Raw genomic sequence first — 14200 nt, 5'->3', positions numbered from 1 at the left:
CATTTTTTTAGATTCAACAAAGAAAATCAACTTTATTCTACTTCCAATTACTGTGATAAACAAATCAGCTGAGGCATCTTCATATTATTTGTTCACTTATTAAAAAGAGATTATATAAAAATACATTCATTTTAATATAATTATCTGCCACAGGCATGCAAAAATAAAACTATTTAACAAGTTTGTTAAAGGAACATGAAAGTGCTAAATGAAAATGCTCTAATGTGTTAAAGCATTTTATTATTGCGCTATTGCTTTCAAATTTAAAATCAGCTCCAGAGCAGAAATGCGCTACTGGGACCTAGATGAACATACCTAGTTAGGCAATGACAAGACGTGTGTAGCCACCAATTACCAGCTAGCTCCCACCAGCTAGCTAGTGATTGCTGCTTCCAAGCCTACCTAGGTGTGCTGGTCATACTTTAACTTTTATGTCCCTTTAATTATTAAAGCTTTAAGAAAAGTGGTTACAATTTCCTGTTTCTTAAGGAAAGCATATAATGGTTATTTCATTCTATGTTTTGGATCGTCAGCACCAGACAGTGTTGTCCTACAGTGCTTGACATATAATAAAAACAAGAATGAATGTGTGATCTGACTTTTACAACCTGAATTAAATCTCTCTACTAATAATCATAGAATAATACCATAAATATGTCTATACACACACAATGAGAAAAAGAGAAACAAAAACACTTCATAAAAAAAAAAAGTGTATATCTTTTCCAATAGAAGATTAAAATGCTAATTGACTTGGGCAACACCACATTGTCCTTGTGAATCACTCTTGTTGCCATGGTGATAGCTTGTCTGTTTACAGATTTGGTTTCCATGGAGTAGCAGGGTATAGCCACAAAAGCAACTCACCATCCAGGTCTAACAATATCTGATATTTTAGCAACAATTTCATCAGACTTAGGCCTATATATCTAACAAAGCAGCTTGTTAATAAAATAAAAGTAATAACAACCACAATCTAGTGCTATGGGTATAATTTATAACAGCAATGGAAAGCCCCACAACTAATGCATTCATAGTATTAAACTGAAAAGAACTGACATCCCCAGAATCTAATCTGTTACTAAATTCATTTTACAAGTACAATGTCTACCAGTAAACCTCAGATCCCTTTCATATAAGTATCTTGTGCAGCAATAAATACAATAACTAAGGTAATATTTGATTCAAGGTGAGCACATATAATGTAAACTTATTCAATGCAAACATACCAATTCTTTCAATTCTAGTGACATCTCGAACTTCTGGCACTTTTGTTGTGGTCTAAAGAAAGAATAGAAACATTAGCATCTAGGCCTCCTCAAACAGTTAAACTAGTACATTTATTATAAGATGTTTGTGTATAATTCCATTAAAAAAAAACTTGTTTGTACCTGATATTTTGGGCATTAGCTACATTTTGTTATGTCTTACTTACACATGTTTTAGCAATTGGACTTAAATTTTATATGACAGCGATAAATCTTAGTTAACAGGTAGGTTAGTTCCTCAATGTTTTAACCCCTTGTCTACCAGAGAGGGCTACAGCATATAGCTGAGCATTAAATTCCAGCCTTCATTGACCGGAGTTAAAAACACAACCTCATGATAAAAATGTTCAATTAAAGGCTATGTAGATAAAAGTGCTGCTACAAAATTAAACTAAAGCAGGATTATCATACAAATTATTAATTTCTAGAGAAATTTGAAAAATTGACAACTAAATCAAAAGCAATGTGACATACTAGGAATTACATTGGTCTAAACATAAAACATAATTTAACCAACCAACTTTGATAAAAAAAAGTGGAATATATGTTTAATAGGATTAATCTATGAACACCTTAGACTTATGCAGTTAGATATTTATTTTGAAAAAATAATATTAAATTAAAGTCACTTGGCACACTTAGGCGCTTTTAGCTCAGTGGTCATGATTATTACACCTATGGAAAAGTACTAAACATGTTTAACTTTATATTATGCTAATGCACAGAAGTGTTAAATAAATAAGACTGAACATCGTTGACCCCTTCATGCCCAGCACAAGTATTTAACAATGGAACAAAAGTTCTGATTTAAACACTTGCTACAAAAATGAAATCATGTGATTGTCTATGTGATCAGGTGATTTCAAGGCTGGGATCAGATCATGGGGGACTGCCTTGGTTGCTAGGCATGCCCCCAGTCTGATCTATAGTTTGTCAAAAGGGGGGAGGCTGCAGGATGCCTTATAAGGTAGGACGTTCCATCCTGTGCCATCCTTTGGGATTAAAGCCCAGCACTGTTAAGACGACATGGAACGTCCTAACTGCATGAAGGGGTTAAAAATAAAGAAATAGGATGCTGAAGATGACATCTTCGCTGATCTTATTAAGGCTTCTATCAATGTATTCCTTGTTCCTAAGTACAAAGTGACAACAATCTCCCAGACACCTTCAAAGGCACAAATACTAGCACAAATGAGCTCAAACGCATATATTCAGTCTAAGATATGTACGTAAACGTAAAATCTGCTCCCGTTTTATCTATGTAAAGAGACTTCAGGATTTTTAAAGGGACATTATGGACAAAATTTAAATGCACATAGATGAATTACATATTTCAATTATACATGCTTCTATTAAAATATATCACTGTTTTAGTGCAAACATTTTTCTCTGCACATGAAGAATAGCTATATATTTTCAATGCACCAGCATTTTAAATACTGCAGTTGCTCAGAGCGCTAGTGGAGCTTATATTACTCCAACAATTAAACTGAGCCACTATCAGATTGTACAAGCATCTTAGGCTCTATGAGCAAGAATGACTGTGCATACTTAAATACACTTTTGAAACAGCTATAGCTTTTATTAGAAGCATTTTTGCAAGCACATGCATATTACAAAAATACTTCTATTCAAAACTGAAATGCGTCTATGTGGATCCCCATTTTGTCTGGAATGGAAACACAAATAAACAATATGGATATTATACATTTCTTTAACAGAAGGAGATGTGCACTGATGTGACATTTTAAGATTATGTTTTACACGTAGAAACGCTATGCACTGCCAACTGTTAATAAAATGCAACAAATATTAGGTAACTGCAGATCTACCTGTGCTACTTAAGCCACCACTTGGTTGCTATGGTAACAGAGGCAATCTAAAAAAATAATTCCAAGTTAAAGAAAATGTAAATAGTAATATACTAAATACATCAATTTAAATTTGCAGACTCTTGTGCTTTCAAAATAAACAGACACAACTAATAATACATTTTTAAATACAAATGACTGATGTTTATATCCTATTTTACATACCCTAACTATACAACCAATAACCGATCCAGTTTAAAATTCCAGCACACTTCCTATTTATTAATACTCTCTCCTAATGAAAGATCTGTCCCTCTTTTACTTTATCATGAAGGTCTGCTCTTGAGTAAAATGTGTAGGGAGGAGGGATAAATTACAAAGCTAATACCACATTAAAAAAAGCCAATGACAACTAAGGAAGTTACATTTTATACCGTTGAATGTCTCTATCACTCGATAACAATACATGTTTTTTGTATCTGCATTGGAAATATAAGCAGTTTTATAGCTGACATTTTGCTTTGCGTAGTCTTTTCTTATTTTTCTCCCGCACGTTCCAGTGACTACTAAACGTGCAGAAATTCCCTTCCCAATAAACCATTTTCATACATTAATTACAATGTAAACATATGCAAGTGTGTCCGCAATATTCTATCAAACGTGTTCCTTAACTGGCTTGTGTTCTAACACACGTGAAGGTACTAGAAAGACACAAGGTGCTAGGGCCTGGTAAAATAGCTACAGGAGATGCACTACATGGTACATGCAGAGAAGGAAACTAAGCTCAAATATTCGCCCCTGCTACAATATACTGACCGCTATACACCCCAGCCACCCTGTCCCATCATCTTACCGCCATGGTTGCCATGCTGCAAGCTTCCTCAGTCACCAACTGCCGGGGAAACAACGTGTGTAGCTGTATAACTGTCCCGTCCAGCAAACTTCTACTCCTCTTTCGTCGTTCCGGAGGAGGATAGTTAGCAAACAGGCTAGAGCAGCCCTTTAGGGGAGGTGGCAGAGAAACGACTCTACTAACTTGTATTCTGATTCATTGCAGTCTAGCATGTCTCTGCGGTCTCTTTGGTGTATTAAAAAGACAGACTGCTTACGTTTGGATAGTATAATAGTTTAATATATTTAATTGCAAAAGATCTGTACATATAAAGTAAATGTTTTATAAGCATCTACAGCAGGGGGTTTTAACCTTTATATAATTACAGACCCATAAGGGCAATTACAGTAAAAAAAAATACATGCTCTAATTCGTTAGAGCATGTGTTTTTTTACTAGCAACCCTACAACTCAAAGTACTGCTGGTCCAGAGTGGCAATTGCTGCTGATCCAATCAGCAGCGCTAGTTACAAAACTGGGCCGTGTGAGTAGCGCTGCTGATTTGATCAGCAGCGCTTTATAGGTCCAACAGGTACTTCTACTATGTGTTTAACTACTTTTGCAGGCGTTAAAACATAGCGGTGCTGGGTCGCTAGTCTTAAAATAACGTGTCAAGAATTAGAGCATCTGATTTTTTTTTGCTATAATGGTTCTTTAATGGAATGAGCTTGAGAAAGGTTGGAAAAAAACAAAATGCATTGTGTGATGAGAGTGGGAAGTGACGTCACCTGATGGGGGCGTGGTTTAGGGCCGTTATTGTCTATGTCGCAGTTACTAAGTGAGATGTATTGTACCAGATGTATACTTCCATGCTCTGCAATAAAATAGTGTTGTACCTTCTATGCTGTGTCCTGCATCTCATGACATGGTGTCAGAAGTTCTTGCCTGCGCTTCTGTTTCCTGATTGATGACGATGTCGAAAGTTTACCCCACCTGAGCCTTTTAATTTCTCTCAGCCTGCAGCTTGGCCCACATGGTGTCAGCGGTTTCAGTGCTTCAGGATTGCTTCCAAACTGGACAAGGAGAGTGGTGAAGTACAAGTTAATTCTCTTTTATACTCTATGGGGAAAGATGTGGAGCCAGTGTTTAATGCCTTTACTTTCCAAGAAGGGGAAGAATTTGACTTTGAAATAGGTATGAACAAACTCAGTACCCACTTTGTGCCCAAAAGAAATGTGATTCATGAGAGGGCTTGTTTTCACAAACGTGCCCAGCGTGTGGGAGAATCTGTGGAGTCATTTGTGTGCAGCCTGTATGAACTAGCTGAATTCTGTGAGTTTGGTGTTGCTAAAGAGGAGCAAATCAGAGACAGAATAGTCATAGAAATTGCAGAGGCTGAGGTCTCACTGAAGCTACAGTTAGAGGCTGATTTAACATTGGATGGGGCTATTAGGATAACCTGCCAGAGTGAACTAGTGAAAAAGCAAAGTGCTGATCTGAAGTCTGAGAGTATTGTGGATGAAGTGCAGCAGTTCAGGAGAGCTGCTAGTGAAAGGCACAGTGTGAGCGGTAGACCAAGGGCAACAGATAGGCCCAGAAGCTGATGGGCACAACATGTCGCTGCACACGGTGCAACCGTGCCCATGATCAGAGTGTCATATGCCCTGCTAAAGACAAAAGATGTAGAAAATGTTACCGAATGGGCCATTTTGAAGTGGTGTGTAAAACTGAATATATTAAGGATATGCAGGTGGATAGCAACCAGGAGGGTCAAGAAGTGTCCTTTGTACGGTCTGTTGTTGAACGGCCTGGTTCAGATGAAGATTGGAGGGTTACTCTTACTGTAATGGGAGCCAAAGTTGGCTTTAAGATTGACACAGGAGCAGACATCACTGTTATGTCCCTTGCAGCATTCATAAAACTGCCTCGACAGCCTCAGCTGGCGAAAGTTACAACAAAAGTCCATAGTCCTGGTGGCCGCATTGATTGTGCAGGGAAATTTCTTGCCAGCTGCGAGTACAAGCAGAGGAAATTCACCATGTGGGTGCATGTGATTAGAGGTCAGTGTGTTAACAACCTATTGAGCAGAAAAGCAGCCTGTGGTTTGGGCCTAGTCGCCAGAGTGAATGAGATTTCAGAAGATATGTTTGGTGAATTGGCCTACTGAATTGCAACCAAGTTTGAATATCACTTAAAAGTGACGCAGTCCCATACAGCATTACCACTCCGCGTAGAATTCCGGTCCCGCTCATGTCTCAAGTGGAGAAGGAACTTCTGCGTTTGAAAAATATGGGAGTTATTGAAGAGGTTATTGAAGCAACTGACTGGTGTGCCCCCATTGTGCCTGTTGCGAAGAAAAACCGGAAGGTACGCATCTGCGTAGACTTAAAAAGGCTGAATGAGGCGGTGAAGAGAGAGAGATATGTGCTGCCGACACTTAAAGACATAGCTCCGAAATTGGCTGGGGTGAAGTTCTTCTCTACACTGGATGCCTCTAGCGGCTTCTTGCAGATACCTCTAGATCCAAAGTGCAGCAAACTGACTACCTTCATTACACCGGTAGGTCGGTTTTGCTTCTGCAGACTCCCCTTCAGGATATCCTCTGCTCCTGAAATCTTTCAAAGAGAAATTAGTTCTCTCCTAAGAGACCACGGCAGTCATCATGGACGACATCTTGGTGTATGGGTCTACATTGAAAGAACATGATCAGCGATTGAGCTGTGTGCTGCAGACCATTAGAGAGTCCGGGCTGAAATTAAATAAGGAGAAATGCCATTTTAGGAAAGCCGAGTTATGTTACTTTGGGCATATCATCAATGGGGATGGCATCAAGCCGGACCCCGATAAAATCCGTGCTATTGAACAGATGAAAAGTCCTTCTGATGTACATGAGCTGAGACAAATATTGGGCTTTGTAAATTATGTGGGCAGGTTCCTCCCAGATTTATCCACAATACTACACCCTATCACAGAGTTGCTAAAGAAAGATGTTGCCTGGGTCTGGGGACCTTCACAGGAAGAATCCTTTGTGCAGGTCAAGTCCCTGCTGGGGTCTGCCCCAGTGTTGGGGTTCTATGACCCTTCCAAAAAGACTGTGGTAAGTGCTGATGCGAGCAGTTATGGGTTAGGGGCCGCCCTCCTGCAGTTGAATGAGAACAAACTACAGCCCATTGCATACTGTTCCCGTACACTGACGGCTGCTGAGTCGAAATACGCCCAAATCGAGAAAGAGTGTCTTGCTGCAGTTTGGGCCTGTGAGCGCTTCCAGTGTTACCTAGTGGGTTTAGACAAATTTAGTCTGGAGACTGACCATAAACCGCTAGTCCCTCTAATCAACTCCTATCATATTGACAAAACACCCCTAAGATGCCAGAGACTTCTAATGAGGCTGCTCAGGTTCAACGTTCAGGCAGTGCATGTGCCAGGGAAACAACTGGTTGTGGCAGATACACTTTCCAGGCTCCCGCTGGCTGCTGCTGAAGAATATTTAATGGAATCAGATGTGAAGGTGTATGTAGATTCAATTCTGGCCTCCAAATCCATTTCTTCAGGAAAGCTAGAACAAATAAGAAAGGAGACATATTTAGATACAGACCTTCAAGAAGTTATTAAGTACATAAAAGAAGGTTGGCCCGAGAGTCGGGCAGCCTGGATGTCTTTAAGCTCTTACCAGTCAGAAAGGTCGCAGCTCATGGAGCTGGATGGGTTGGTGCTCTTCCAGGACCGCATTGTTATTCCTATTAGCATGCGGCAGGAGATGCTAAGCAGGATTCATGATGGCCACTTGGGCATTACAAAGTGCAGAGAAAGGGGAGCTATGGCAGTATGGTGGCCTGGAATCAGTTCCGACATTGCAAGCCATGTGTCAAAATGTGCCTTTTGCCGGGAACGCCGGCCTACTTAGAGAAGGGAGCCCTTGATTTCATAAAATAGCTGCTGATTTGTGCGAACTGCACGGGAAAAAGTACCTAGTCGTGATTGACTACTATTCCAGGGAATTTGGAGATTGCATCCTTGAATGAAATCACAAGACAAGCCTTTATCACTCGTCTCAAGAGCTTGTTCGCCCGGTGGGGCATACCAATGGAGTTAGTGAGTGATAACGGAATGCAGTTGGCTTCCACAGAGTTCAGTTCTTTCAGCAGAGAATATGATTTTGTACATTCCACGTCAAGTCCACATTAACCGCAGGCCAATGGAATGGCTGAAAGGGCAGTTCAAACAACAAAGTTCATTTTGAAGCAATCTGAGCCGTACCTGGCCCTCTTGTCCTATAGGGCGACTCCCATTCAAGCCACGGGTTTTAGCCCGGCACAGCTGATGCTAGGACGTCAGATTCGCACCACCTTACCCTCTGTGGGTGTCTTTCAGACAATTAGCTCTATTCCTCAGGACAAGGTCCTTAGGAGGGATGAAGAGGCAAAAAGGGGCTATTGATTCTTCTACGACGGGAGACACTCTGTGAGGCCCTTGCAGGAGCTGAATGCGGGGCAAAGTGTCAGAATTAAACTGGATGATGAGAAGAAATGGAAGACGCCTGCTACGGTAATTGGACGCTCTCCAGAACCAAGGTCTTATGTAGTCCTTACTGATGGAGGGACAGTCACACGTCGAAATCGAAAACATCTTCAGCCTGTACCTGAGAGTTTGGAATTGGATGCCTCAGTACCACCGCCGGTGGGATCACCTGTTTTAAGAGGGGTGCCTTCCCCTCCGCAAGATCACAGCGGGGATACGTCTTTGTTTCCAGCAGACTCTCAATCACCTTCTTCTGTATCAGAGGACAGCTCATGTAGAATAACATCAAGTGGAAGAGTGGTGAAACTTCTGGCCCGATATCAGGATTAGTACTAGTTAGAGCAGTGATCGGAAGTATGGGCAGAATAATCCCATGGTCACTGTGGACTAGGTTAGTCTACCCCGATGTTCAAGTCAGGATGCAATTCATGTTGTTTATAAAGATATTCTCTTTAACTTGTTATTTGTTATATACTATACAAAACTGTTGTTTTATGCTTCTTGTATACCTTGTTATTTGATGTATTCAAATAAAAAAAAAATGTATGCTTTATCCTTTGAAAAGGGGGAAGATGTGATGAGAGTGAGAAGTGACGTCACCGGATGGGGGCATGGTTTAGGTCCGTTATTGTCTATGTCGCAGTTACTAAGTGAGATGTATTGTACCAGATGTATACTTCCATGCTCTGCAATAAAATAGTGTTGTACCTTCTATGCTGTGTCCTGCATCTCATGACACATTGCTCATAGATTTGACCTTCCAGAGGATCCGTAGTTTGATTGAATCCCAAGTCAGCAGCTATCCGATACAGTTGATATTTAATACTGTTAAAGGGACAGGACACCCCAACATTTTCTTCCATGATTTGAATAGAACATACAATTTTAAACAAATTTCCAATTTACTTTCATGATCAAATTTGCTTCGTTCTCTTGTTATCCTTTGCCGAAGGAACAGCATTGCACTACTGGCAGCAAGATGAACTCATCTAGTCAGCCAATCACAAAAGAAAAATATGTTCAGGCACCAATTAGCAGCAGCTCCCACTAGTGTAGGATATGTGCACATTCTTTTTCAACAAGGGATACCAAGAGAACAAAGCACATTCGAAAATAGAAGTGAATTTAAAAGTGTCTTAAAATGATATGCTCTATCGGAATCATGAAAGTTTAATTTTGACTTTCCTATCCCTTTAAGAACCAGTGTTCTGGCAGATCAGCCAATTCCTTTGATTAGCCAATTCCTTCACTTCCATTTACGTAGAATCAGTTGTTAGACCGCAAATTCAACCACTGCGTCACCACATTCTAATTGGCGTAAGTCTGTCAAATCAGCCAATTCTTTCCACACCACTCTCTCACTGCACATGCACTCCACAGTAGGTAACAAATGTTGACAATGGAACTGCTTGTTAACCACACATATAAACGATGCACTGTAATCCCCCCCCCCCCTTCTTCACTATTTTTTTCAACCAAAAATGGGCTGACTCTTAAAGGGACATAATACTCATATGCTAAATCACTTGAAACTGATGCAGTATAACTGTAAAAAGCTGACAGGAAAATATCACCTGAGCATTTCTATGTAAAAAAAGGAAGATATTTTACCTCACAATTTCCTCAGCTCAGCAGTGTAAGTTCTGTGTAAAAAGTTATACTCAGCTGCTCCCAGCTGCAGGTAAAAATAAAAAAAAATGAAGAAATGAACAGCAGCCAATCAGCATCAGCAGTGCTGAGGTCATGAACTCTTATTGTGATCTCATGAGATTTGGCTTACCTCTCATGAGATTTCATAGTAAGCTTCCTTTACCTGATTGGTGAAATAAGATGAGTGCACGATGCTCATCCCTTCAGATGTCCCAGGACAAACAAACTAAAATGCTGCTTAAAAATCCTTTACAATGGGAGGTGGCTACTGAGGAACTTTTGAGGTAAAATATCTTTCTTTTTACATAGAGATGCTCAGGTGATATTTTCTAGTCAGCTTTTTACAGCTATGCTGCATCACTTTCAAGTGTTTAAACATTTGGGTATTATGGCCCTTTAAGCTTTACATTGCTGCAAGAGAATGAAGAAAAAATTATAATAGGAGTAAATTAGAAAGCTGCTGAAAATTGCATGCTCTATCTGAATCATTAAAGAAAAAAGCTGGGTTTAGTGTTTCACAAGGCAGTGAGGTGCAGCGATTGAAATGTGGTGACTCAGGGAGTGCATGCGCAGCTGATTCCACATCACCGGAAGTGCCGAAATTGGCTAATCTGAGTAATTAGTTGATCTGCCAGAAGACCGGACTGGTGTAAAGAACCCTGCTCACAGTACATCTAAGCGATTGCCGTGAAAGCCATTGGGAATTTGACTCTTGCCACTACCGAATAGAATTGGGCACTTGCATTGAGGGTCCATTTCGTCTGCCGGACACCAAACTCCTAAATCCTTTTAAAAAAAATTGGGTTGGAACTCTGCTTTTAAACAGTGTCAGCACAGATTTACCTGGAAATTACAGGATTGAATACTCAATGTAAGTTTTTAACAAATGTATCTTGTTTTTGAATTTATATATTTTTTTAGTGTATCTATGAGTGTATATATATCAACGTATCAACGTTGCAACATTGTTTGTATTTGTCCGACCAAGAATATGTTCTTTATATTTATTAAACACATAATTTATATTTTAGTAACAACGACACCTTCTGATTATACATTGTTTAGCTATTACAGTCGGTTTTAGATAATATAATATATACTATATATATATATATATATATATATATATATATATATATATATATATATATATATATATATATTATAAAACTGGCAAGAATACACAAGATAGCTACTACTAGTGAGATTATTGCCATTGTATTTCTGCAAACAAAACAGAGTTAGAGTATGGAAAATGATGACAGTTAATTGTCTAATCTAACAACTCTTTTTTTTTTTTTTTTTAATTATTCAGAGATACAGTCCCATCCTCGCATCATTTAGTTTTTGTACCCCTGGTTAAGAACTCCTGCTTTAAAGGGGCATAAAAAGTAAAAATTAAACTTTCATGGTTTGGATAATGCATTCAATTATTTTAAGAAACTTTTCAATTTACTTCTATTAACAAATGTAATTTGTTCTCTTGATAGCCTTTGTTTAAACATGATATATAGATAGGCTTAGTAGTAGTGTACTTTGGTGGCTATACACATATGCCTTTTGTCATTGGCTCATCTGGAAAGTTCAGCTAGGTCTCAGTAGCACATCGCTGCTCTAGGGATGACTTAGAAGCAACTAACTAATAACAGCATTTTTATTTTGCTCTATGATGTCAATTTAAGCAGAAATGCTTCTAGTAGACGATATGACGGATTTAGAGTTTTCTGATTTTTCAACCCGCAAAGTTATACTTACCTTGCGTTCTTTGCCAGCCTCTTCCGATTCTGCTGATCCTGTCACATAGTGCAGAATTATGTAACATTAATTTTTATGTTTATGGTCCCTTTAACCCCTTGCACCATATGGATGTAGATACTACGTCACACAGTTCTTTTCCCCACACTATGGAGAAAGGTTTTAAAGGGAGTGGGAGGGAGAGAGAAGTCACTATACAACATAAGATATAATAAACATAAAATACATTAAATAAAAACTGGCTGCCAGTAACAATCATGGAGTGGGAAGGGTTAGAGAACTTTTTTTTTTTTGGGGGGGGGGGTCAAGGAGGTCCATACACTACAGAAATGTTAAAGGGACAGTCTAGGCCAAAATAAACTTTCATGATTCAGATAGGGCATGTAATTTTAAACAATTTTCCAATTTACTTTTATCACCAATTTTGCGTTGTTCTCTTGGTATTCTTAGTTGAAAGCTTAACCTAGGAGGTTCATATGCTAATTTCTTAGACCTTGAAGCCCACCTCTTTCAGATTGCATTTTAACAGTTTTTCACCACTAGAGGGTGTTAGTTCACGTATTTCATATAGATAACACTGTGCTCGTGCACAAGAAGTTATCTGGGAGCAGGCACTGATTAGCTAGACAGCAAGTCTGTCAAAAGAACTGAAAAAAGGGGCAGTTTGCAGAGGCTTAGATACAAGATAATCACAGAGGTTAAAAGTATATTATTATAACTGTGTTGGTTATGCAAAACTGGGAAATGGGTAATAAAGGGATTATCTATCTTTTAAAACAATAAAAATTCTGGTGTAGACTGTCCCTTTAAGAAATAAATATTTAAATTTTTTTATAAATAAAAGCTAAAAATTGCATACTGGCAGACTGTCTGCTAGTACCTCAGATGGAGGTGAACCTTACAAGCTAACTAATTAACCCCTTCACACCAAGAATTTCAGAAGTGTGGTGCGCAGCTGCAATTGGCCTTCTATTTGCCAAAAACCAATGGCAAAGCCATGCATGTCTGCTGATTCTAAACAAAGGGGATCCAAGAGAAGCCTTTACAACCATTTGTCTTATGACTGCAATAGTTGTATGAAAATAATATCAGTGAGAAACCCAAAGTTTTATATGATCGTATTTGGTGGGCCAATAGTGGTGTCAAATATACCAAAATAGGCCTAGATCAATACCTTGGGTTGTCTACTTTATCAATACATTAACCTAGATTACGAGCTTTGCGTTACGGTGCAGTACGGCTTTTAAAACTGAAAAATTGGCCATTAGGCTGGAATGGCCAGGAACGCATATTACGAGTCGTGTCGGTATAGCTATACTGCAAGCATTTTAGCCTGTAATGCAACGTCTATTCTGCACTCACAAAATGATGTTTTTGTGTGGGATTTTCATAGCACCGGTAATACAGGTTGTGCATTCAGGCTAAAAAGCTTGTGTTACAGCCTATACCAACACAATCCATAACGCCATCTGAGAGCAGTAGTTATGGATTTTGTGTAACAAAAATGTTTCACAAAACTCATAACTTAAATGTTACAAAGTACACTTACACCCATAAACTACCTATTAACCCCTAAATCACCACCCTCCTGCATCGCAAACACTATATTAAACCTATTAACCCCTAATCTGCCGCCCACCCACATCGCGACTATTAAATAAAGTTATTAACCTCTAAACTGCCGCCCCCCCCCCATCGCCAACACTATTTAAATATATTAACCCCTAAACCACCGCTCCTGGACATCGCCAACAATAATAAAAGTTATTAACCCCTAATCCTCCGCTCCCCAACATCGCCAACAACTAAATAAACCTATTAACCCTTAAACCCCCGGCTCCCCCAGATTGCCAACACTATATAGTAAATACTAAACTAAACCTATTAACCCCTAGACTGCCGCCCCTACCACATCGCAAAACACTAAATTAAACTATTAACCCCTAAACCTAACACTCCCCTAACTTTAAATTAAAATGACAATATAACTATCTTTAAAAAAATAAAAGCTTACCTGTGAAATAAAAATAAACCTAACATTAAACTATAAATTAACCTAACATAACTATTTTAATAAAATAAAAAAATACTACCAATTAAAAACCTAAATTACAAATTTAAAAAAAACCTAACACTACGAAAAAAATTAAAAAATCTAAAATTACAAAAAATAATAAACACTAAATTAGGAAAAATAAAAAACACTAAGCTTACAAAAAATACTAAACAAAATTATCAAAAATAAAAACAATTACGCCTAATCTGATAGCCCTATAAAAATAAAAAGCCCCCCAAAATAAAACACCTCTAACCTACAATAAACTACCAATAGCCCTTAACAGGGTACTTTTGTAGGGCATTGACCTA

The 14200-nt window shown here is 38.7% G+C and overlaps 1 protein-coding gene across 1 annotated transcript in view; it reads right to left on the bottom strand.

Annotated features, from left to right (window-relative positions):
- Positions 1-4034, bottom strand: part of RUVBL2 (RuvB like AAA ATPase 2) — a 36217-nt gene extending 32183 nt beyond the window's left edge. Inside the window, exons 1-2 of the mRNA XM_053689953.1 lie at positions 3933-4034; positions 1230-1281 (exon numbers count right to left, since the gene is read on the bottom strand). Of these exons, the coding sequence (XP_053545928.1) occupies positions 1230-1281; positions 3933-3947 (67 nt within the window). The 5' untranslated portion in view covers positions 3948-4034. The remainder of the gene's footprint in view (positions 1-1229; positions 1282-3932) is intronic.
- Positions 4035-14200: the final 10166 nt, after the last annotated feature.

This window comes from Bombina bombina, chromosome 8 (assembly GCF_027579735.1).
Source record: "Bombina bombina isolate aBomBom1 chromosome 8, aBomBom1.pri, whole genome shotgun sequence".
In the NCBI taxonomy this organism is placed as follows: domain Eukaryota; kingdom Metazoa; phylum Chordata; class Amphibia; order Anura; family Bombinatoridae; genus Bombina; species Bombina bombina.
Note: the sequence above shows the minus strand (reverse complement) of the source record. Positions and strands in the feature narration are given on the sequence as shown.